Source organism: Quercus lobata, chromosome 10 (genome assembly GCF_001633185.2).
Source record: "Quercus lobata isolate SW786 chromosome 10, ValleyOak3.0 Primary Assembly, whole genome shotgun sequence".
Lineage (NCBI taxonomy): Eukaryota > Viridiplantae > Streptophyta > Magnoliopsida > Fagales > Fagaceae > Quercus > Quercus lobata.
In genome coordinates, this window is record NC_044913.1 from 29,536,901 (window position 1) to 29,558,995 (window position 22,095).

Below are 22,095 nucleotides of genomic sequence, written 5' to 3' on the forward strand. Positions count from 1 at the left end.
TCTTGAACTTCATGGAAGCGGTCTCGAGCACATTACCTAATTTGTAATTTTTTTATTCATTCAATTAAATAGCTGAATTTGGAAAAGAAAAAGAAAAAGAAAATGCTATTTTTTAGCATACCTTGTCATGATCGAATTGGGACACTAGTCATAGAGTCCAATCTGGTCTCTAAATCCTATATCTAAATCATATATTTGTTGTAAAAATGTTATAAACATATCATTTCTCATCTATATAAGAAGCAATAAGAAATCTCAGAAAAATTAAACAACATTATAGTAGTTCAACTTTCTAGTTTCAAGGCATGGGAAACATCCAGCAAAAAAAAGGCAGGGGAAACACGCAGCAGAATGGGCAAGGTAATCTAGTCTTCACTTGTCAAATATGCGTAAAGCCGATGCAATCAAACCAGATATTCAATAACAAAAACAAGTGTTCACACGCTGTTTGCAAGGACTGCATAGCCAAATACATCCAAGACAAGATTGACACCAAGGACAAGGTGCCCAACATTCAATGCCCTGGCTTGAACTGCAACCAGTTTTTGGACCCTCTCTTTTGCAGGAAAATAATCCAAAAACCACGTTGCTTCTTCATGAACTTCAGGTATTTGCTATGACCAATATAAATATTGTTATATTATGTTATGCATATTGAATTTAATTTGCTTTTATAAAAGTGTGAATTAGATATAATTGTTTGTTTTGAAACGTTGAATTTGAATTGAGGTAATTATAGTAACTTTTTTTTGCAAAATATCTATATATATATATATATATAGTACTGTTACTCTTTATTATATAATAATAAAATCATAACTTTTAGTTCGTTTTAATTATTTCTCCGTAATTGACTGCCTCTAGTTCCGAAATTTTATGTTCTTATATATTCTGAGGTTTTAAATAATTTTGCCTTTGTCTCTCCAATCTTTCATGGATAAGCATACATATATATAGCATATTATACTACAAACTACAAAGTTGGTCTTATTGTTGACATATTAAATGCAGATGTGGGACTTGTTTCGATGAAGACAACAGCAATAAACGTGAAGACCTCCGCCGTAAAGGTATTCAGCAGCAAAAAAGAATGAAAGACAACAGCCATAAAAGAATGAAAGACAACAGCCATAAAGGTGGAGGCAACTGGCAGCAGCAACAAAATAATGATTTTCTGGCCCGCAACTGCTTCTTCGGGGAGATGGCTTCTATGGGTTATTTATAAAAATTGTAATTAGATAAGTTTTAAAGTTTTATAGCACCAAATTGCAGAAAATAAGTTTGTGTTACTCGACTTTTATTTTATAACTAGTCGCAAACCCACACGTTGTGCGTGATAATTTTTTAGGTAAAATATTATTTTAGTCCCAAGACTTTATAAAGAGTTTTTTTTTTTTTTTTTTCCTTTAATTTTAAATAGTGTTATCATTGTTTTCATAATCTTGTCTATAACATTTTTTATCATTATCATATATTTATTGGTTGATGATTTGCATAACATAGACATTAAATAAGAGGAAGAACTATTCATTAAATTTTTTTAAGTCATGGTGTATAAAGATTATGATTATACATATATAAAAGGTTAAATGAAATGTCAAAAAATGAGATTATAAAATTTTCCAATTTTATTTTTAATATAATTTTTTTTTTTTTTTTTTTTTTGAGAAACAGGTAAGAAATTTTATTTAAAGCAAATCAAACTGAAAAACATCCTCCAAATCACATGGTATATCTTCTAACCACACATCCAAATCTGCAAATATAATTTCTAAATTACTGAAGAACATCTCATTTTTAGTTATGATAGGAAATATAATTTCTCTAGTTAGAGTTTGATTAGTTTTAAGTTTAAATTTTGTATGATTATATTTAGTTGTTGATTATTGATTTAATTATGTGAATGTAATGGTTGATTTTATTGCACTATAAAGTTTTCAATGTCCATAGTGTAGTCATCTTATTTTATTTCTTACTCCTCTTAACCACCTTTTTATTTTTCAAATAACAGTTATTAATTGATGTTTGATTTTATTTATTTATTTATTTATTTATTTATTCCGTCATTATTCTTTATTACTTTGTATGTTCCCTAGCTAGTTGTAAATTTTATGGTTATCATTAAGAAATAGATATCATGGATGGCTTAAATAGGTATAGATGTAGTTACGCTAGTGGTATGCCAAAGGTTTTTTTTTTTCCCTTCTAAATTTTCAAGGAAATATGAAAGGCATTTCTTTAGTTTGGTCTCAGTCAATTAAGATATCCATAATATATTAACGGAAGTAATAATGTGCCTTAAATTTTTTTTAATGTATGAAGTGATTAGTTTAGTGGTATGTCAAAGTTTTTATAAAAAAATAAAATAAAATAAAATAAAAAATTTAAAAATAATTCCAACGAAATGTAAAAGGCCTTTTTTTGAAAAAAAAAAAAGAAATTGTGACTTTTTTAATTGTAGAAATATGATTGTTTTAATTACCTTCTTTATAGATTTCATTATTAAGTTATAAACATCTAAATTAAAGTAGATGAATATATAAATGCAAAATTATATGTAAAGTTACAACCACACAAGATAAATATGTATAGATATTTTTTTTTTTATTATTACTTATGAAACTAGTCTCTCACCCGTGCAATGCATGGGAATAGCTACTGGATGAGCTTTAGGAAAGAAAAAAAAAAACCATTAGTTTTGAGTTGGAGTAGTAAGAAAAAATGCATTAAAAAATGATATTGAAAGAAATAGCACATAGTTTTATTAGTTAGGCAGAAGAAAACAATGTTGTTTTATTTATTAATTTTTTGTGAGAAGAAATAAGAGATAGAATCTTGTGTCTCTAGTTTAGTTTGTGTCGTATATATAGATATATACAAGGTAAGTTGTAGTATATATAGCAATAGGTGCCTATTGAAAAGTCATAACCTTTCAAATTAGATATACCAAAAAGTACCTATTGAAATGTCATAATCCTTCATATTGGATATACCAAAATGTATCTATTGAAAGGTCATAACCCTTCATATTGGATATATATGAAATGTACCTATTGAACGAAAATGTGTCTATTGATCGAAAATGTACCTATTGAATGAAATGTCTATTGAATCAAAAGGTGCCTACTGAATGAAAATGTGTCTACTAACCAAAAAAGTGCATATTTAATGAAAATGTATCTATTTAAAGGTCATAATCCTTTGGCTATAAATAGTGGTTCGTATTCATTTGGTAACTTCTTTCCAATTTCTTTTCTTTCATCTTTCTTAAAATTACAAAAAAAAATCTGTAGATCTTCTCCAAAATTGCTATTTGTAGAACCCAATAAACTTGATTGTATATGTGGCTAATACTTTGAAGTAGTTGGTTCATTTCCATAGAAATTAGCTATCCAATCAGATTTTTGGCATTTCATTCAATTTTTCATAACTTGTTTCCTCTTAATTGTATGATCAGTTGATCAATAACTTCAATTTTGAAAAAAATAAAATAAAATCATTGTGGGTACCCTTGTAATTTCAATTCGGAGTCAAAGTATAAGGAGAAAATTGTTGAAACCATCCCGTCGTCACATTGATGTTCCTACTCAAGACTCTTCAATGGTCATCCCGCAAAATGAAATGATGCTTTAACCGATCAAAATTCTATTGCTGAGTGGACTCATTTTCTTTTCTTTTCTTTCTTTCTTTTTTCAAAATATTTTTTTAGTTCTATATTATTAAACTATATTATTATTATTATTATATCAACTTAACAGTATTTCAATATATGATATTCATTAAAATCTTCTTGACAATTTCAGATAATGAAAAAAATAAACTCAAAACAGAATACAAAACAGACGCAAATACCCTCTAATATAAGTACCCTCTAATATAATTATTTACATAAAAAGAATTGGGTAAAAAAAAAAAAAAAATCAGTGGGGCAGGCTCCCTCCCATTATAACATCTCCAGTTCTCTCATGTTTTTACACCAATGAAAGACACATGGCAAGCAACAAATCCTAAGGTTAGAAAAATCACACGCCAAATACCACATTGTTCTCTCAATTTTTTGTCTTTCCTTCTTCTTCGCATCTTTCCCCAACATCCCCACCCTAAACAAACCTCACCTACCTGAGCATCAAATGCGTCCAGATTGGCAGAATGGAACTTGATGGCAATGAGTTTGGGCTAAAACTATGGGTTTCACAGCTAAGATTGGCATAGCAAAACAAGAAACCATGGCTGTTTGGATTGACATGATGGGTTTCATGGCTATGTCGCTATGAGCATCAAGGCTCGTTCTAGTGGAGGCGTGTGAAATTGAGGTCCTTTAGCAAGCTTAGGGAGGTGAGACATAGGGTTTGATATGGATTTCTAGCCGTGAGAGTTCCGATGGGTTGTGGGTTTGGCATGAGACTTCTGAATATGCTTTTAAAGCTGTGAAAGGATCAGCCATGGAAGCTTTGAAAGCAGCCATGATGTTCTTCTCTAATCTTTTATTCCTTAATTTTTTTATTCATTTATCCAATTAATTGGATTTTCTCTTCACATTCAAATCACAATTTAATAAAACCAAAATCAAAGACCCAATTCATTGTTCTGTTCTCCAACGAAAGTTGTTCCATCAAGCTTTGAAGCTCTTAAAAGAGTTCTTGTGCTTCCTAGATATGGGTCTGGAGTGGCTGATCATTTTGTGATAGTGGAAACCATCAAAATATGATTTTGAAAGATCATTTTTCGTAACAGGTGATTGAAGCAAACCCAGAAAATTTTTATTGAAAACTGAAAAGGGTTAAAAGGGAGAGAAAATTATGTGGCTTATTTATAACCTTTGGATTTGTTGCTTGTCACGTGTCTTTCATTTGTGTAAAAACATGAGAAAACTGAAGATATTATAATGGGAGGGGAGCCCACCCCAAAAATCAGCACAATCTATTAAACAATAAAATTTCAATATAATCTTTGGCAAATATCTCTCCCATTGTCATCTTCACTGTAGTACATTGTCAAAATACGTATGTCATAAAACTTCTTCAATTATCAATTTTCCTCTTCAATCTTCTTGGGTTTAAAGTTTAATCCTTATTCAAATATGTTAAAACTTTTATTGTTTTGTTTTAATTGGTGGTAGTTGAGAGACAGGATCAAGGTAATCAATCTTAGGGAAATCTAGTTCCGGTTTTTTTTTTTTTTTTAAATCATCATACCCATGTCATAGGTTATTTAGAAGATGTTACCATATAATAAAGTAGAATATAAAAGAAAAAAAGTTATTCGGAAGATGTTGAAGCACTTGGGCAAAGTAGGTAAATGAAATCTAGTAGTAAGGGCTAATGGATTGGGCTGTGAACTGCTAATTGACTTGGCTCTATCAGGTTTCCAAAATCTCATGGTTATAGGCATAGAAAGGATCGAGGTAATCAATCAAGTGGAAAAAAATCCAGTTCATTTTTTTTTTTTTTTAAATCATCATACCCATGTCATAGGTTATTTAGAAGATGTAACCATATAATAATAATAGAAAATTAAATATAAAAAAAGGTTATTTGGAAGATGTTGAAGCACTTGGGCAAAGTAGGTAAATGAGATCTATCAAGTGTTTATCTTCCTATTTAATGATTAAATGTAAGCACATAAAAGAGTTAGTTATGAAGGTTTCAGTTGTGATAATGAAACTTGTGATAGTTTTTAACATTTCATGTCATTTGTAGAAATTATGAACTTGAAGCATGGGAATGAATTTGGCTGCCAATTTGTGATGGGTGTTAGGAGTAAGAGGATGGTAGTTTAGGTAGGGCTTCTGAGATTGAATGGGAGAGTAATGGAATTGAAGTTGAACAGGATGAAAGAGGGAATCTTTGTTATTTATTACCTACAGGCTACAACTGCAACCTATAATGGAAGTCAAAAGGGCTGTGAGTGCAAGGAAAAAGAACCAGTGCACAAAGTATAGGATCACCAATTCAAATAAACAAATCCAAAGAAAATTTAGAAAATATAAATAAGATTAAACCAGAAGGCATGTAAGTTGTAGGGTTCATATTGAAAATCCCAAATAGAAATGTTGGGCAGGGTTAACAGACCATGGGTTAAAGCAATACAAGCCCACAGTAAAAGGTTTTTTTTTTTTTTTTTTTGTGAGAAATGTTGAATGTTTCAGTAAAGCAGACCATGTAAAATCAATACATCAAGTCATTTTGGGTAGCTCACAGTGAAAAGGTTAACTTAGTAGAACTACCAGGGAAAAAGAAAAAAAGAGCCATTAAAACCAGATAGTGGACAAGTACAGGAATGCATCAAGAAAGCTTCCACATGTAGACAAAACCAGTAAATTGCCAAAAACATGAGAAAACAACAGGTGGACAATCATGCATCCATCAAATAAAACCAATACATGTTGAAAAAAAAATCCTAAATTCTCAAAATATTTAACACCAACTATTTCTTCGTCACCTATTTTGTAAGGTCAGCTATCTATTCTCAACAAAAAAACAGAACACCTTCTAATGGTGATTACATTATTGTAAGAAAGTTTAAATAATTTGTAACATAAGCTTCAATAGATTAAAGGACTCTTTGTTTCCTCTTCCTCTTTTTTCGATCTGCAATAGGTGTGAACTGTACATCACTTGCATCATTTGTAGGATTAGCATCTTCTTCAATTGGTAAGTTGTTGACAGAATCATTTGTAGTATCACTCATATAATATTGTTAAAAGAATATGGTGTAAATTGTATTATTATATGAATAAGTAACATTAAAAATATCTAATTTTTTTTCATTTAAATTTAATATAAAAGTACTCACATCAGTTATTTGATCAAGTTTAACTGAATTGTCAGTCTGTATAACAAGATCAAAAAGTTTCTTCATAGTGTAGATCTCGCATCCCTGTTTGAGGTTATAGTCATTGAGTTCAAATTGGAAGACAAATGTTTTCCCAATAAGGTTTGCTATTTGCATAGGCAGGTCAAACTCTTCAGGTACCTAGTAGAAATAGTAGGTCATAAACTGTAAGTTCAACTATACTAAAGAATATATTAAGTACTATTTGTGAATTTCAAATTCTCACCTGTGAACATTTATTTATAAGTTCCTTTGCTGATATGTGGAGTAATTTTTCAACCGTAGAATCAAATAAAATGAATGTTGCCAATCTTGTGTCATCTTCAACTTTCAGTTCAATTCTATAGTTGAGAGAAGGCATGGTACATATAATTTTAATTTAAAATTTTTTTTCTCTTTTCTTTATATATATATATATATATATATATATATAATTTAAAAAAAAATCTCTTTTATTTATATATATATATATACTTTTATATTATACATACTGTGATTTTTTGGACCCCTTAAAACACAATTGGATTAACCTAGTTAATAAGCCAAGTTATTAATTAGTCCAAATTCCAGATCTAGGTTATTACAATCAAACAATCATATCATGTAAAGTAGCGGAAATATAAATAACACAATGATATGATGACCTAGGAAACCACACCGGTAAAAACTTGGGGAGGATTTAACCTAGCTATCCTCAAGGTAAACTTGAATCCACTATAGAAAGAATCGAAGTTTGTACAATAGAATTTAGACCACTAATATTCTATTACTACCCACTAGTAGAAAACTTACTAACACGACCACGTTCAAGCTCTGAGACCACAGACTCCTTCTTTCTTGGATTCTCCAGCAAATACAAGCACCCCCGCTTGTGTATCGTTAAGCTCTTATGGCAGCAACTGAATGATTATCAAGCTCTTAAAGAAATCTCCTTCTTGATAATCCTAAACTTGTGTGAAGGCAAGCACCTCTCTGATCTCACAAGAGATTCACACAAACAGCAAATAGAGCAACCTCAAAAACGTGGCTAGGGTTTGCATTTTATACCTAAGGCAAAACATAAAACCCTAAACATTTTAATGGGCTAGGGATGAGTTGGAAAAATCTGCAGAAAAAACATTCTGCCCGAGATTCGATCAATCGAGTATAAGCTTCGATCGATCAAACCAGACCGAAATGCACAATTAATTCTGCAACAGCTCGATTCCAACTTTACATAAAAGGCACAACTTTGAGCAAGTCTAAACAAGACTAAACAACCTATTTGGTTGATGGTTTGCCAACAATACACATTAGAGTTCTAATACATTAGTTCCTAAGTACCTAGAAAAGTACCTAGAATCTAACCAACTTCCCCTTTGGCAATCCATGACAAAACACAACTTAAAAGCTCAAAGTTTACAAAGAAAATCCCTTTACAAAAAAAATGCCCATTATAACAAATCCAATCCTAACTACTATCCATCAGTTGCAAGTGTAGACAGCAGCTCAATTGAATCAACATGTATATTTCTTGAAACACTAAACAAAACGCATAAACGCATGTGTAGAAAATACAAGTAAACAAAATAAATTCTTGATTTCACAAAACACAAAATAAAGACATATATCAATGAATAACTCATAAATATAAATCAATAAGCAGTGAAACGAGAAACATATAAAAAATAAATGTATCTCCCCCTAACATAAATAGCCCAACCAACCAAAAAAAAAAAAAAAAACATCAAAAGCCAAAAAGGTAAAAACAAAGTGAAGCACCTAGATACAATCTAATCTCCACAAGCTCCAACAAACAAAAAACTCTCCCCCTGAGAACAAAAACCCTCTACAAATGTCCAAAAGTACTCCCCCTTTTTGTGACGGAATGCCAAAGGGCACTCAAAATCCATCATCAAAAGGAGGTGGCGGTAAGGAACGTCAAAACTATGCCAACTTTGCTCACAAGGCACGGATCTCATCAAGCATGTCCACCAAAATCTGTCCATGAGCCGCCTGAACGGTCAAGACATGATCCAACGTATGTCGAATGTTGAAATCATCCGAAGTAGTCGGTGGAGGAACATCAGCAGCAGCAGCACCAGACGCCTCAGCCAAAGCATCACCTGTAGAAGTGGGAGGAGGGGGTACACCACCAGAAGGCTCAACTCTAGGACGCGTAGAGCCAGCTCTCATATGAGCAGCCCTCTACCTAAGAAAGGTGGCACCTATAGGAGCTACAACATGTACGGGCTCACCAGCAGGGAAGACATCTAAACCAAGAAACAACAAAATCATATGAATGAAAATAGGATGAAAAAGAGCATGAGCGATGGCTGAACTCCAATGAACTTCGTTCAAAGAACGAAGAAACAGATGAGGAAAACTAATAGAAGCACCATAAACAAGGGCATACAAAAACACACATCGCTCAATAAGGATAGTGTGGAGATGAGAAATAGGCCACAAAGAATGAAACACTATCCTAAAGAAAAGATAGGTAGTCTAAGTAAGCTCAACGGACGTGATCCGAGGATCAAAACCCCACTGGATAGAAGACCTAGTGATGTATGACATAACGTCATCAAGGCGTGGAGACTCCTCATAAGGATAGACAAGTTACTTAACAACCGGAACCCCAAGAGCCTCAGCCACTACCTTAAGGGTAATGGTGAACTCTACACCTCATATCCAACTCCTAACCAAGGTGTTGGCATCATAGATGTGGCAAAAGAGGTTCGAATAGAACTCTCTAATCAGGGTAGTCGGGGGTGGATGATCTATCTCCAACAAAGGCAACCAGTCCCTACTCTCAAAGTTTTCCCTAATGGCAGGATCAAGCTCATCTAACACAACCCTACGGTCAGCTCAAATCTTTCCCTTACTGTTTAGCTTCTCATACAACTCTCTACTTTTGTCACTCCGAAACAACTCACTCCTAGAGGGAGACTTAGAAGAAGTGGAGGGTGTCCTATGGGTTGTAGTCTTCCTAGGCATGGTGCTAGGATAAGGACAAAGACACAAAAACAGAACCAAAAAGAATAGAAAGAAAAACCAAGGGCAAACTACAAGTTAGCACAAAAAATATTAAAAAAAAAAAAAAAAAAACTATATGATGCATGAACAAATAAATGTCATGATGCATGCTCTAATGCAATGAGAATAGGTTCAATTTAAGTTCAAATTAACAAAATTGGCTTAAGCATAGAATTTCTAACAAAAACCCCAAAAATTTGAGAGAACCACTTGTTCAATTTGTAAAAAATTGATCAATTGATCATCACACAAGATAGAATACAGTTTATAATGATCAAATACATTAATCCAACAAGCCAATATTATCAATTTGGACCTAATTGAACAAAATCCCCAATTCGGGTACATACAAGCCCTAGAAATTTCAATTTCTCAAAATTCCGCAAATTGATCAAATTAAACCATCAAGATCAAGTTTATAACATCCTAGAACAAAAACCCATTGATCAATTTTAGAAAATTTGGCTTGAATTATCAAAAATCTCAATTTTGCATAGGTCTAAAAATTTACCCAAAAATCATGAATTGAAACATGAAATAAAATGCAAAAGAAAGGGTATAAATGTCTTACCAGCCTTGGGAGAGGAAAACCTTGCAAAAAGAATGGACAAAAACGAAAAAAAAAAAAAAAAATTTTGAGATTTAGCCTTGACCAAGTCATATGGAGAGAGAAAAGATAAAGAACTTTTTGAAAAAAATGTTTGACTCAACTGAAAATTAGTTTTTAAAAAACTTCTCATACGATTTTCGATTGATCGAAATTTTAGGTTCGATCGATCGAAACAAACAGAGGCTCACCTAAATTTTTAATCGCAATTTCAATTGATCAAAAAACAGCCTCAATCAATCGAAATTCTAGAAAAACAAAATTTTTGAAAAAACAAAGCAGTTTAACAAGAAACTCCTCAAAGCATTGAATTTTATAAATAAAATGCATAAGTATGAGATGAAATGCTTTTCAAATACACAAGTTTTAAACCCAATTTTCCTAAAATGAAGATTTTCAATACATTCTACTTAAATTCTCAAGCATCAAATATGTTTTGCATAAAACTCAAGGTATTTTCAAACTTGGTTGGTCAGACCAAAAACACACAATAACATGTACAATGTTTAGCAAAGAGTAACTTGTGTAATGTGTGCAACTAGCAAAAGCTTGAGATACATGTGAGGTGATATGTGAATAGCAATCAAACACAAAGTCTACAAAATTCATCACATAGAATTTGAAAGAGACTATCACCTAAAGAGTTACATAATATAACTCCCACATCTCCTAGAATAAGCTTGCAATCATTTAAGTTTCTTGATTTTGTCTCATATTGTACACATAAGTTTTAATTGTTCAGAAACTTATTAAAATAGTTGGGATAATGTACACACCAATTTTATTTATTTGATTTAGCTTTAAGTCCAATAATGTACACACCAATTTTAAGCATTAAACCAAGGCTACACCTTATGTTCTTTTTGTGCATGTGCTACACTTTCTCGAGTACAAAATCTTACAATATACACTAAGGTGTTCATGATTGGCTAGTGAACAGTGCTGAGATGGTTATTTATGCCCTTCTCAAAAGGTTCAAGTCCGACAGTCAAAGGCATGTGACTTCAAGATCAAGACAAAGTGATCAAAACCATAAACATCTTTCCCACACAACATGCACTACAAAGCTTCAACTAGTAAAGTGCAATAAATAAGCTCCTCAAGGCCAAACGAGGTACAAAGACAAGATATGTGTAAATAAATTGACCAACCTTGTTTTTCAAAACCAAGAAAATCAATGCAAAACACAATTTGCTCCCTTTTTCTTTTTCCCATTTTTATTTGAAAAGAATAAACAAAAACATCCTAGAATGAAATGCATGAATGATATGCAATGCAAATCCTAGAAACAAAGAAACCAAAAAACCAAAGAACAATGGTCACAAAGAATATAGCAATGAAGCACAAGGACTATGTCAGAATGACTCAATTAGATTGAGCCTTTTGTATCCAAAACTTTTTAAATGCACCTCGAGCATTAGAGTTCTTATTCACATGAGAATGATTACCAACTCCAGGATTGGAAGAAAGGTTTAGAGCCTTTATCAATTCACCAATGAGTACTATAGGATCTTATGCTTGAGATACAGGTACTTTTGGTTTGTTTGCTCTCTTAGCAGCTTGCAGCTTGTAACAGTTTGGACGAATCTGTCCAGACTTTCCACAAAAGTGACAAACAGGAACAAATTTAGGAACATCAATATTCCTAACAGCACATCTAGTCTCAGATTTTGGTTTTTGCCTCAACAAAGAACAATTTGGTCTAATATGACCAACAACACCACAAAGGTGACAGGTAGGCAAAAAAACAGATTTATTATGCTCTCTAACAATAGGTTTAAACTTAGGTTCAGAAACTTCAGCATCAACATCAAAACTTTTACCTTTGTCTAACCTAGCAAAATAAGCCTTTTTTTTATTATTCCTCTTGAATGAAGGGATATAAACTTTCTCAATTTTAGGCTTAAAAGAAACAGAAATACTTCTGTTATCAACAGCAGACTTGGTACTAATCAAATTTTCAATTTTAATTTTAGATTCAACTAACTCTTGTTCCAAGCTTTTCATCTTCTTATTTTGAGAGGAAATTTGATTTCTCAAGAATTCATTCTTTTTATTAGACTCATCTAATATCACAATCAAATCCTCTTTTTCAAGATTAGCCAATTTTAACTCTTCCTTGAATTTCTTAGCAATTTTCATAAATTTCACTAATTCCTTATGAAGAGTTTCACAGGCATCAATAAAATCAACAGAAACATGAGCAAAAACATGATCAGAAAGACACTTCAAATTATCCATGACAACAGGAGTCAAGGATCAGCTCTTAGATCAAAAGATCTAAAACAAGAGAGCTACCTACTCTAATACCACTTGTGAGTTTTTAGACCCCTTAAAACACAATTCGATTAAAGCCAAGTTATAAATTAGTCCAAATTCCAGATGTAGGTTATCACAATCAAACAATTATATCATGTAAAGCAGTGAAAATATAAATAACACAATGATATGATTACCTAGGAAACCACACCGGTAAAAACCTGAAGAGGATTTAACCTACCTATCCTCAAGGTAAACTTGAATCCACTATAGAAAGAATTGAAGTTTGTACAATAAAACTTAGACCACTAACATTCTATTCCTACCCACCAGTAGAAAACTTACTAACATGACCACGTGCAAGCTTCGAAACCACAGACTCCTTCTTTCTTGGATTCTCCAACAAATACAAGCACCCCCGCTTGTGTATCATTAAGCTCTTATGGCAGCAACTGAATGATCATCAAGCTCTTGAAGAAATCTCTTTCTTGATAATCCTAAGCTTGTGTGAAGGCAAGCACCTCTCTGATCTCACAAGAGATTCACACAAATAGCAAATAGAGCAACCTCAAAAACGTGGCTAGGGTTCGCCTTTTATACTTAGGGAAAAACATAAAACCCTACACGTTTTAATGGGCTAGGGCTGAGTTGGAAAAATCTATAGAAAAATCATTCTACCTGAGATTTGATCGATCGAGTCTAAACTTCGATCTATCAAGCCAAACCGAAATGCACACTTAATTCTGCAACAACTCGGTTCCAACTTTACATAAAAGGCACAACTTTGAGCAAGTCTAAACAAGACTAAACAACCTATTTTGATCATGGTTTGTCAACAATACACATTAGAGTTCTAATACATTAGTTCCTAAGTACCTAGAACCTAACACATACCTTGAGATTGGGAAGCCTGCCAGTTTGTTACAACGATCACACCACAAATGTTCACCTCTTGGTTTAACCTTTCTACGACATATTTCGCATGACATAAAGTACCAACCAAAAGTTGTTTCAATTTTTGTAATCTTTCCATGGTAGGTGAAGATGGTCTCCTGTAATTTCAAATTTATTCAATGATTTATTTGTAAAATTTAACATGCCATTGACAATTTCATTTTTGGATTTTTCTTTTGAAGAAATTTTCCCTTACCTTATTTTCAAAGTTCCAGACCATGTTTAATATTTCAATTATCGTTCTTCTGTCATTGTTCATCTCTTCTTCAATTGTTCTCTGTGGCTTAAATTGTCTTGGCAGCTCTTCTATAAGACAATCACTTTTCACTTCCCCACGATTGTAACATAAAGAAATCAGTATAAGCTTGCATATACTGTAAAATATTATATAACATATGTTGCTAAAAAGATATGGATTACTTACTGATCCATAAACACAGAAGTCTCTGGAATCTCCAAATTTATATAAACTTTTGTTCCGCTTGTAGATGATAAGTCATATTCCCCTACATTTATATGGAGGAATTTTTTAAAATGCACATATAATTTATTAATATAGTTATAAATATGCAAATAAAAGAAACAATGTACTGACCTTTAAAAGTTTTCACAATTAGACATGTAGCAACTATAATAAAAGGTCCCGGATTCCTTTTGAAGAGGTTATCATCAATTTCATTTGCAACTGGTCCCCAAAGGGTAAGCTTTATTTTATTTCCTCTGTTCAAATATTGTTATTAATGTAAGTTTATATTATATATATTCAATGTATTGCAACTTGTAAGAATTAAAACGTGCTGTATAGTAATGACAGTGATGTTCCTCATTGCAACATTTGATCCTTTAATGGTAGGATGTTCAATTGGACTGATAGCAACCACTTTTGCAATAATATCTATGCATCATAAAAATTCTAATGTTAGTTATTTTCATTTATGATAATGATATAATTTATTTTATATAACAACAATATAATGTAAGATTTTCTAACAATAATAGAATGCAAAATTTATATTCAATTAATTTAATACCTGATAGCTGGACATGGCTGTTAAGTCATTGAACGATGGTGTTGTAGTCAGCAAATTCAAATTTATGATGAGGTATATTGACTTCAGTTTTTGTTAATTCTTGAATGTTGGTTGTTGGCAAGAATATGATCTTATGCTCATTTTGAATTGGCCTATAGAATTGATTGCAAGTACCAACTTCAAAGTTTGATAATGCATACAGCTGCCCTTCTTTCAGAAAAGGTTTGATTTTTTTTTTGAAATATTCTTATGAATGGTAGAATGTATTGTATTATTCTGCAAGTAAAAGATGTTAGTTGAAGGTATATAAAGTGAATAATATATATAATGTATAAGAAATGTTTTGATGTGTTTTTTTAAAAACTTATACAAACCTGCTCATCAATAAGAATCATATCTGAACTAATAATTTCTTGATTGTTTCTATTTATAGCATCCTACATCCTTGGTACTCTAATTCTGATTTTGTACTTGTCACTCTTGTTTGAAAGCTGATTAAGAAAACTGAACTCCATCATCTTTAAGTTTTTGACCTTTGCCTGCATACATCATTCAATATGACAGTTAGTGAGATAAAGTGATGGCATTTTGATAGTAATCAAACATTTAATTTATAGTTTCATTTCTTTAGCAATAACCAGGTAGAATAATAATAAATAAATATAGTCAAACACATTAATAAGTCTGTTATTTTTAAAGTTGCAAGACACCTAATTTTTTTTTTTTTTAAACTCTAGTAACTATTTAAGTCAATAACCATATTGGTCTAAATTTTTTTAATGAATGAGGCCTGTTTCTATTTAATCATCAACCATACAATTGTTATCGCAGTTAAAGTGATTTTTCGACACGTTAAGTACTACAAATATTGCACTATTACAATTTTAAGTTTGAGCAAAAGCTGGAAAGACAATGTATTTTGTATGCCTAAAGGAAGTAAAGACACCGCAACAATTTAAATAAGAACTAAAAAGAAAGAGTTGTACAGATTTACATATGACCTTCTAACATATAAATTTATTTTACCTTGTATGACCAACAACTTAAATAAGTTTGGTGAAAACCTCCCTGTACACAATATTTTTTGTTTCACAACTTTGATCAGTTTCATCATTAATTATGCGGAACTTCAACCCTTCTCTACTTGTTACTCTAGAAATTGCAACATACAACTGCCCATGACTGAAAACTGGTTTAGGCTAATAAACTCCCACATGTTTCAATGAATGTCCTTGGCTCTTATTTATTATCATTGCAAAACACACAGAAATTGGGAATTGTCTCCTCTTTAGAACAAAAAGGCCATTTTGAATCACTTGGAGATAATGTTATCCTCGAAATGAACACACATGTGCCTATATTAGTGCCAGTAATATTTTTTGCTTCTATAACCCATGTAGCCAACTTTGTAATAATCAGTCTTGTTCCATTACAAAGCCCTTCATTTTGGTTCAAGTTTCTAAGTAACATAATAGGTACGCCTACTTTTAATGTCAACTTATGATTTGGCAATCCTGGAAATCTTAAGCTGTTTAAAAACTCAATAAGGTATAAAATGTCTTGATCAGCAACATTCAAAGAAGCCTTGCAAATGGAATCTGAACTCAAATATTCATGTTCTACTCCATTTATTGATGAGATAATGTAGTCATTTAACTCCTCTACAACTTCATTTGTAGGGCCAAGAATTGCCCTTTCTTGTATGTAACTTGCATCCATGTATTGAGCATCCAAATCAGGGTATGTGCTATTAATAATATCTTCCAGTGGATTTAGTGTAGGTTGGATGATTAGATCATGAGGAATTGTAATGTTATTGTCACCATCACCTTCTCCCAAATCACCATTACCTATTTTTAAAATCCATTCACTAAAGTCTTGTATAGATGATTCTTGTATTTCACTCATATTGTTCTGCATAAGTCTCACATTTTGTTGTAGTTTAAAGACATGACAATAATTCCATAAGTGTGACTGACAAATTGTAGATTGGACAATATCTTCACGTCTTCCCTTTTTCACAATTGGAAGTTTTTGCCAAAAATCACCACCTAAAACCACAATTTTACCACCAAAAGTTTTCTCCAAATTCCTTGGATCTTCAATTTGTAGTATATCTTGAAGGCTGCGATTAAAAGCTTCAAAGCAATTTCTGTTTGCCATTGGTGCCTCATCCCAAAGTATTATACTTGTTTTCAAAAGAAGTTCTGTTGTTTGTGTTTTTTGCTTTATTTCACAAGTTGACTCATCATTGACATTAATCGGGATGTGGAATCATGAATGTGCTATCCAGCCACCAGGAAGTAATAGAGCAACAATACCTGAAGAAGCAACTGCAAGAGCAATTTTTCCTTTTGATCTTACAGCAACCAAAATTGTTCTATAAAGATATGTTTTTCCCGTTCCACCATGACCATAGACGAAAAACATGCCCCCACTTTCAGAAAAAACAGCTTCCATTATAGAATTATAGATAGTTCTTTGTTCATTGTTGAGGCCAGATATCAAGATCTCATGTTCTCTTTGCAAACTTCCGATATCATATGACATTTCTTCTTCAATAAGTCTATTTCCTTTATGAATAAGAATATTTACATTTGGTTGAGGCATTTGAGGATAGTCTTTCAAAGATTTCCCATATTGTTGGAGGATCTGGTCAATTTCATATAAGCCATAATTTTTCAATTGACTATCAAATAATATTAGACCATGAAAATGGGAGATATGTCTTTGTCTATTAAGTATATCTTCAGTAAGAATTTTCCAATTAGAACCCCAAAAATTTAAAGGATCAGATACTTCACAAAACATGAGTATGGTAACATATAGTTGGCGTAATTGCTTGCCACTGGCCCAATGTGCAACTTCAATTATTCATTCATGCCATTCTTTATCATCATCTAGAAGCCCAAGTGCATAACATGCATCTTTATAAGTAGGATAAGTAATGTATTTTACAGTCATTATCTCTTTAAATTTTTTTGGGTCTTTGACAATGTTAAGCAACGTTCTCAAGGAAAATCGATCTCCACTGGAAGGGTGAGCATTATATACTCTTCCAATACATTTTCTACCTTTTCTTCATTTCCATTGCCTAACATTTTGATGCCATACCCATTTTGTAGGAAATTCAGCATAAGTTAACTCATGAGCATCTTCAAAAGCTTCATTAGTTTTCATCCATTCAGTAAATTTTGTGTCTTTGATTCCTGGCCTTTGTAAAATGTATTCCAAATTTGCATTTTCTGGATATATGATGGGATTTTCATTTTCCAAATGAAAGTTTAATCTTTCAACTGGTGGATTTCTGAACTGAATCAGAAATTCAAATATTCTCCAACATGCTACAGAAGCTGAAATATACCTACAGTCCAAATATGCTTTGGTCTCATCAACAACAATGCTTGGCTATTGTTCGTCATTACCAGTACCTAGCAGATTCTCTTGTAAAACAATTGTGACTCTATCTGGTCCCTTATTTATGTATTTAAACAAATATTTGATCGATCGAGATCTATTGCACCATTCCACATTCAAATGTGATTGGTACTTTACCAGTAAGTCTACATTATATGGCACAACATACTGATTATCCAAAGTAATTCCATTTTTTACTATTTTCTTCCCATCATTTCTTCTTCTATAAATGGGGAAACCTTCTTCATCGATAGTTGTCTCTTCATAAAAATTTTTTGGAAAATGTTTTGTACATTTTTCATTAACAATACAAGGTGATCTTGGGTTTGCATATCCACATGGCCCATGCATCATAAACTGTTTTACATCTTCATAAGCAATTGGATCTTCATATGAATCTGGTATTTCTACTGTAATAATACTGTCAATGTCTACTAGACTTGGGCACTTATCTTTTGGATCCAAGAAAAGGAGAATATGTGCATATGGAAGTCCTCTTTTCTGAAATTCGATTGTGTATACTACTGCAATGACTCTTCCAAAATGGGATTCATGCCTCAAATCATGTAATAATTCATCCAACTTTATTTTAAAATTGTTACAATATCTGGTTGGTCCTCAACATTCTGGCCTTCTATAAATTCCAAGCACTTAGTGATTTTAGACCATTTTGGATTGCAAGTAAATGTCATAAACAAATCTGGATATCCCACCTTTCTACATATAGTCATTGCATCTTGATAGTTCTGAGCCATGTATCTTGGGCTTCTAGTAAAAGAGGAAGGTAAGATGATCCGCTTTCCTACTGTTTTTGGATTTGTATCACCACGAAGCACAGCATCTTTAAGCCCACCATATAGTTCAGATCTTAATTTCAATTGGTTTTGCCTTACCCATTGTAATCTTTCCTCTTCAATGGAAGTATAGGCATCAACTATGAATTGTTGAAAAAGCCTTCCACCAAGCAACAATGTGTTACCCTCATGAGATCGTTGCTGAAGTCTAAAAGCATAATATTCCCTCATTGTTATTGATTCTCTTTTTTTAGATCTTGTTCCATCAAAATTCTTATAAGGTATATCAGATCTATACCCATCCTCACCGTAAAAGCAATGGATATTGTTGTAAAGTCATATAGCTTAGATGACTTCCAAATATATGTTGCAATCCCAAACTTTGGTTTTCAACAATAATATCCCTTTCACAATTTTCGGTATTTAAATCTCCAACAATAATAGTAGCAACTTCAGAAGTATCAGGCAAGTTATATTGTCTAGAATCAGAATTGCAACTTCAAATAAGCCATATCCTAACATCATGCATATCAGACTCATTGAATCTGTCCCTAGCCATTCGAAAGTACTTGACCAATTGATTGCAATTGTCTAACATATTCAATAATCCAATGACAATATCTATATTCACATCTTTTCTATGATCACCAGATGTAACAGCATCAATTCTGTTTGCTATCTCATTCTTAGTATCATAAATATAAAGCTGTGCAAATTGTGTCTTTTGGCCATCAATAGGAATAAGAGATCCAATTTTGTGATGATTTTGGCCATTTAGACAAAAAAACATATGGAGTAGTACCATTATTCACTGAACGATCTATATTACCTCCCAAAGAAGTGAAAGCGAAGAGAGAATTATAGATTCTTATCCCCACTCGAAATTTGTTTGATCTCTGATCATTGCTCATGCTAAGCAATCTTTTAAGAAAAGGTGGAGGATCCTTCAAAAACAGAAGTTCAACTTTGCCTTCTGAACAACATAAACTGAATTTAGGCTTCTTAGGCTTTCTAGATTTAATTGTTCTCTCCTCATACCAAAGTTGAGCTCCACAGTGTTCACATACTTCTGTTGGAGGTCCAAAATTCATTACCTCCATAAATTTTCCTACAAAAAAAAATTGAAGGATCATTTTTTGGGAACCTAATATTTAAGGTTTGTATTGAGGACTTAAAATTATAATACCTACGATGTTTTCGTCTAGGGTCAGAGGTTGAAAGATTATTTGATTCTCTATCAGAGTCATCACAAAAATCATATTCAGCAACTGTAATATTCATTGTTGAGCTTTCACTCTCATTTGTCCGTTCCAAGTTTAAGATGTAAACAAAATCAAAAATGAATTCTTCAAAGCAAAAATACTATTTAATATAATAGAACTCTTAATATACCTTCAGCTGCAGTAGATTGAAGGCTACCTTCTAGCAAAGGCAATTGTTGCTCAGTTATATTGGTGGTAACACTCCCATCTTCATTCACAATAGTTCTTCCTAATATATTCACTAATGAGTTTCTGTTTTCAGCTTCGGGATTATATTGTCTCTGTCGAGTTCTTCTTACAAATGTTTCATCATTGCTTCCAGAATGCAATGATTGTGTTTCATGAATATTGGTGTGCGACAATACGCTCCAAGAAATTGAGTCTCTTTCAATTGAAACTTCTCCTTGTAAAGCATCACCACAAGATAAGGGACTGAATACACCATCAGAAACATTTCTCTTTTTATTTAATAGCATTCTTCTAGTTACTGAAACATCTAAAAGACTTCCCTTTAATGAAGAATTTGTAAATTTGGTAGGTACATTTCTGTTTCTTTTCTGCGATAGAATCAATTTTCTTCTCACTCTTGAAAATAAAGGGGACTCCATACTTCGGGAATATAATAAAAAAAATAGCATTTATAGAAGATCAAATCATAACTATTATTGTATAAATCAAAGATAGCAAATAGACATTAAAAAATGGAATATTCTTTCAAGCATGTATTTATTGTTAATTAGCATTTTCTAGAAATTTAAAAATATAGTTATGTGGAATTTAATTACTTTCAGTAATAATTTTTTATGCTGTAAATTTTTGTTGAAGATGACATTAATAATTATTCTGAATATGTAGAAAAGAAATGCAACATAAACTTAAAAAAAAAAAAAAAAAAAAAAAAAAAAAAAAAAAAAAAAAATTAGAGCAATTGTTAACAAACTTGGAGTTGACACAGTTAAGTATGCAGCTCTTTCCCTCAAAAAGTATGCAGCTCTTTATCAAAAAATGAGAGGACCTGCAAAATACACATGGATTTAAGAAATTTAATTAAAGATGAAGTGGCTAATTTAGCTTCAGAAAGTATGCAAATTGACTTAGGTTTATATAAGAATGAAAATCTTAAGATGTATTTTTTTTCAATTTCAAAGGGTAAAAAACTTAAGCTCTTTAGACATATTGCAAAGAAAAATTCAGAGATTGAATGAAATTTGTCAAAAAAGTACCAATGATCAGAAATGAAGTCAGCGCAAATTTGATCAGCAAATTTAGACTGCAAAATTGATAAATCTGTATGAGTGAAGAAATGCCTATTTGCAACCATCTAAAGGACTTCTACTTCTTACAGACCATATAGCATGGTTTTGTGCACTATTATGGCATGTGTATGCGAGTGGACAAAAAGAGATTTCATATATCTTTCTTGCTAGGAACATAGTTTTGACTATAAGTCTCACTGAATGTCATTACAACATCTAGAATGAAAACAATTCTATCCTTTTGATGATTAAATTTTTGGTTAAATTGTCATTGAAACCCATTATATTTTAAACCAATAACTTGTCCATATTAACGACATTGTTCTTAGTCCAAATCAAAAGCTTATCCAGGAACCTGTATAAGAAAGAATGCAATTCAAGGTATCATGGAGCACATCAAGTTCAGAAAATTAATCCAATTCCGAAAATGAAACCGAACATCAAATCTACTAATTAAGTACATCGGCTATCTATGCAAGATGCACAAAAAGTAGTCAATGACCAGTAGCAACTTAAACCAAGATGCACAAACTATATAGTGGCTACAAACTAATGCAAGAGTAAGTAAGGCATTTTGTCAAACACATGGTGTGCACAAAATTTCAATGTCTTAGTTATTAACATTCGTTATTATAAAAAAATAAATAAATAAAATTTAAAAAACAG

At 32.0% G+C, this 22,095-nt stretch overlaps 3 protein-coding genes across 3 annotated transcripts; 1 reads left to right on the plus strand and 2 right to left on the minus strand.

The window, feature by feature from the left end:
* The first annotated feature begins 291 nt into the window (after positions 1 to 291).
* Positions 292 to 1,377, plus strand: LOC115962517. Its single transcript, XM_031081370.1, has 2 exons — positions 292 to 607; positions 1,012 to 1,377. Exons 1-2 carry the CDS (start codon positions 306 to 308, stop codon positions 1,223 to 1,225), a joined length of 516 nt encoding a protein of 171 aa, XP_030937230.1. The 5' UTR covers positions 292 to 305; the 3' UTR covers positions 1,226 to 1,377.
* Positions 1,378 to 15,195: 13,818 nt separating this feature from the next.
* LOC115964606 lies at positions 15,196 to 16,863 on the minus strand. Its single transcript, XM_031083884.1, has 2 exons — positions 16,050 to 16,863; positions 15,196 to 15,239 (listed from the first exon to the last, which is right to left on the minus strand). The coding sequence occupies exons 1-2, from the start codon at positions 16,861 to 16,863 to the stop codon at positions 15,196 to 15,198; spliced, it is 858 nt and encodes a 285-aa protein (XP_030939744.1).
* Positions 16,864 to 16,974: 111 nt separating this feature from the next.
* Positions 16,975 to 20,649, minus strand: LOC115964607. Its single transcript, XM_031083885.1, has 9 exons — positions 20,304 to 20,649; positions 20,102 to 20,257; positions 19,700 to 20,019; positions 19,481 to 19,617; positions 19,220 to 19,390; positions 18,720 to 19,119; positions 18,256 to 18,618; positions 17,815 to 18,012; positions 16,975 to 17,352 (listed from the first exon to the last, which is right to left on the minus strand). Exons 1-9 carry the CDS (start codon positions 20,647 to 20,649, stop codon positions 16,975 to 16,977), a joined length of 2,469 nt encoding a protein of 822 aa, XP_030939745.1.
* Positions 20,650 to 22,095: the final 1,446 nt, after the last annotated feature.

Excerpts from the sequence above, each read along its gene's own strand:
- LOC115962517 (XM_031081370.1), top strand. The coding sequence starts at position 306 with ATGGGAAACATCCAGCAAAAAAAAGGCAGGGGAAACACGCAGCAGAAT. Across the intron at positions 608-1,011 it reads TGCTTCTTCATGAACTTCAG|ATGTGGGACTTGTTTCGATG; the intron begins GTATTTGCTATG and ends TATTAAATGCAG.
- LOC115964606 (XM_031083884.1), bottom strand. The coding sequence starts at position 16,863 with ATGGCAAACAGAAATTGCTTTGAAGCTTTTAATCGCAGCCTTCAAGAT. Across the intron at positions 15,240-16,049 it reads TGGCACTAATATAGGCACAT|GCAAAGGTCAAAAACTTAAA; the intron begins GTGTGTTCATTT and ends TGATGTATGCAG.
- LOC115964607 (XM_031083885.1), bottom strand. The coding sequence starts at position 20,649 with ATGCTATTAAATAAAAAGAGAAATGTTTCTGATGGTGTATTCAGTCCC. Across the intron at positions 20,258-20,303 it reads TCAATCTACTGCAGCTGAAG|AATTCATTTTTGATTTTGTT; the intron begins GTATATTAAGAG and ends TTTGCTTTGAAG. Across the intron at positions 19,391-19,480 it reads AATTGCAATCAATTGGTCAA|ACAATATAACTTGCCTGATA; the intron begins GTACTTTCGAAT and ends TTCTGATTCTAG.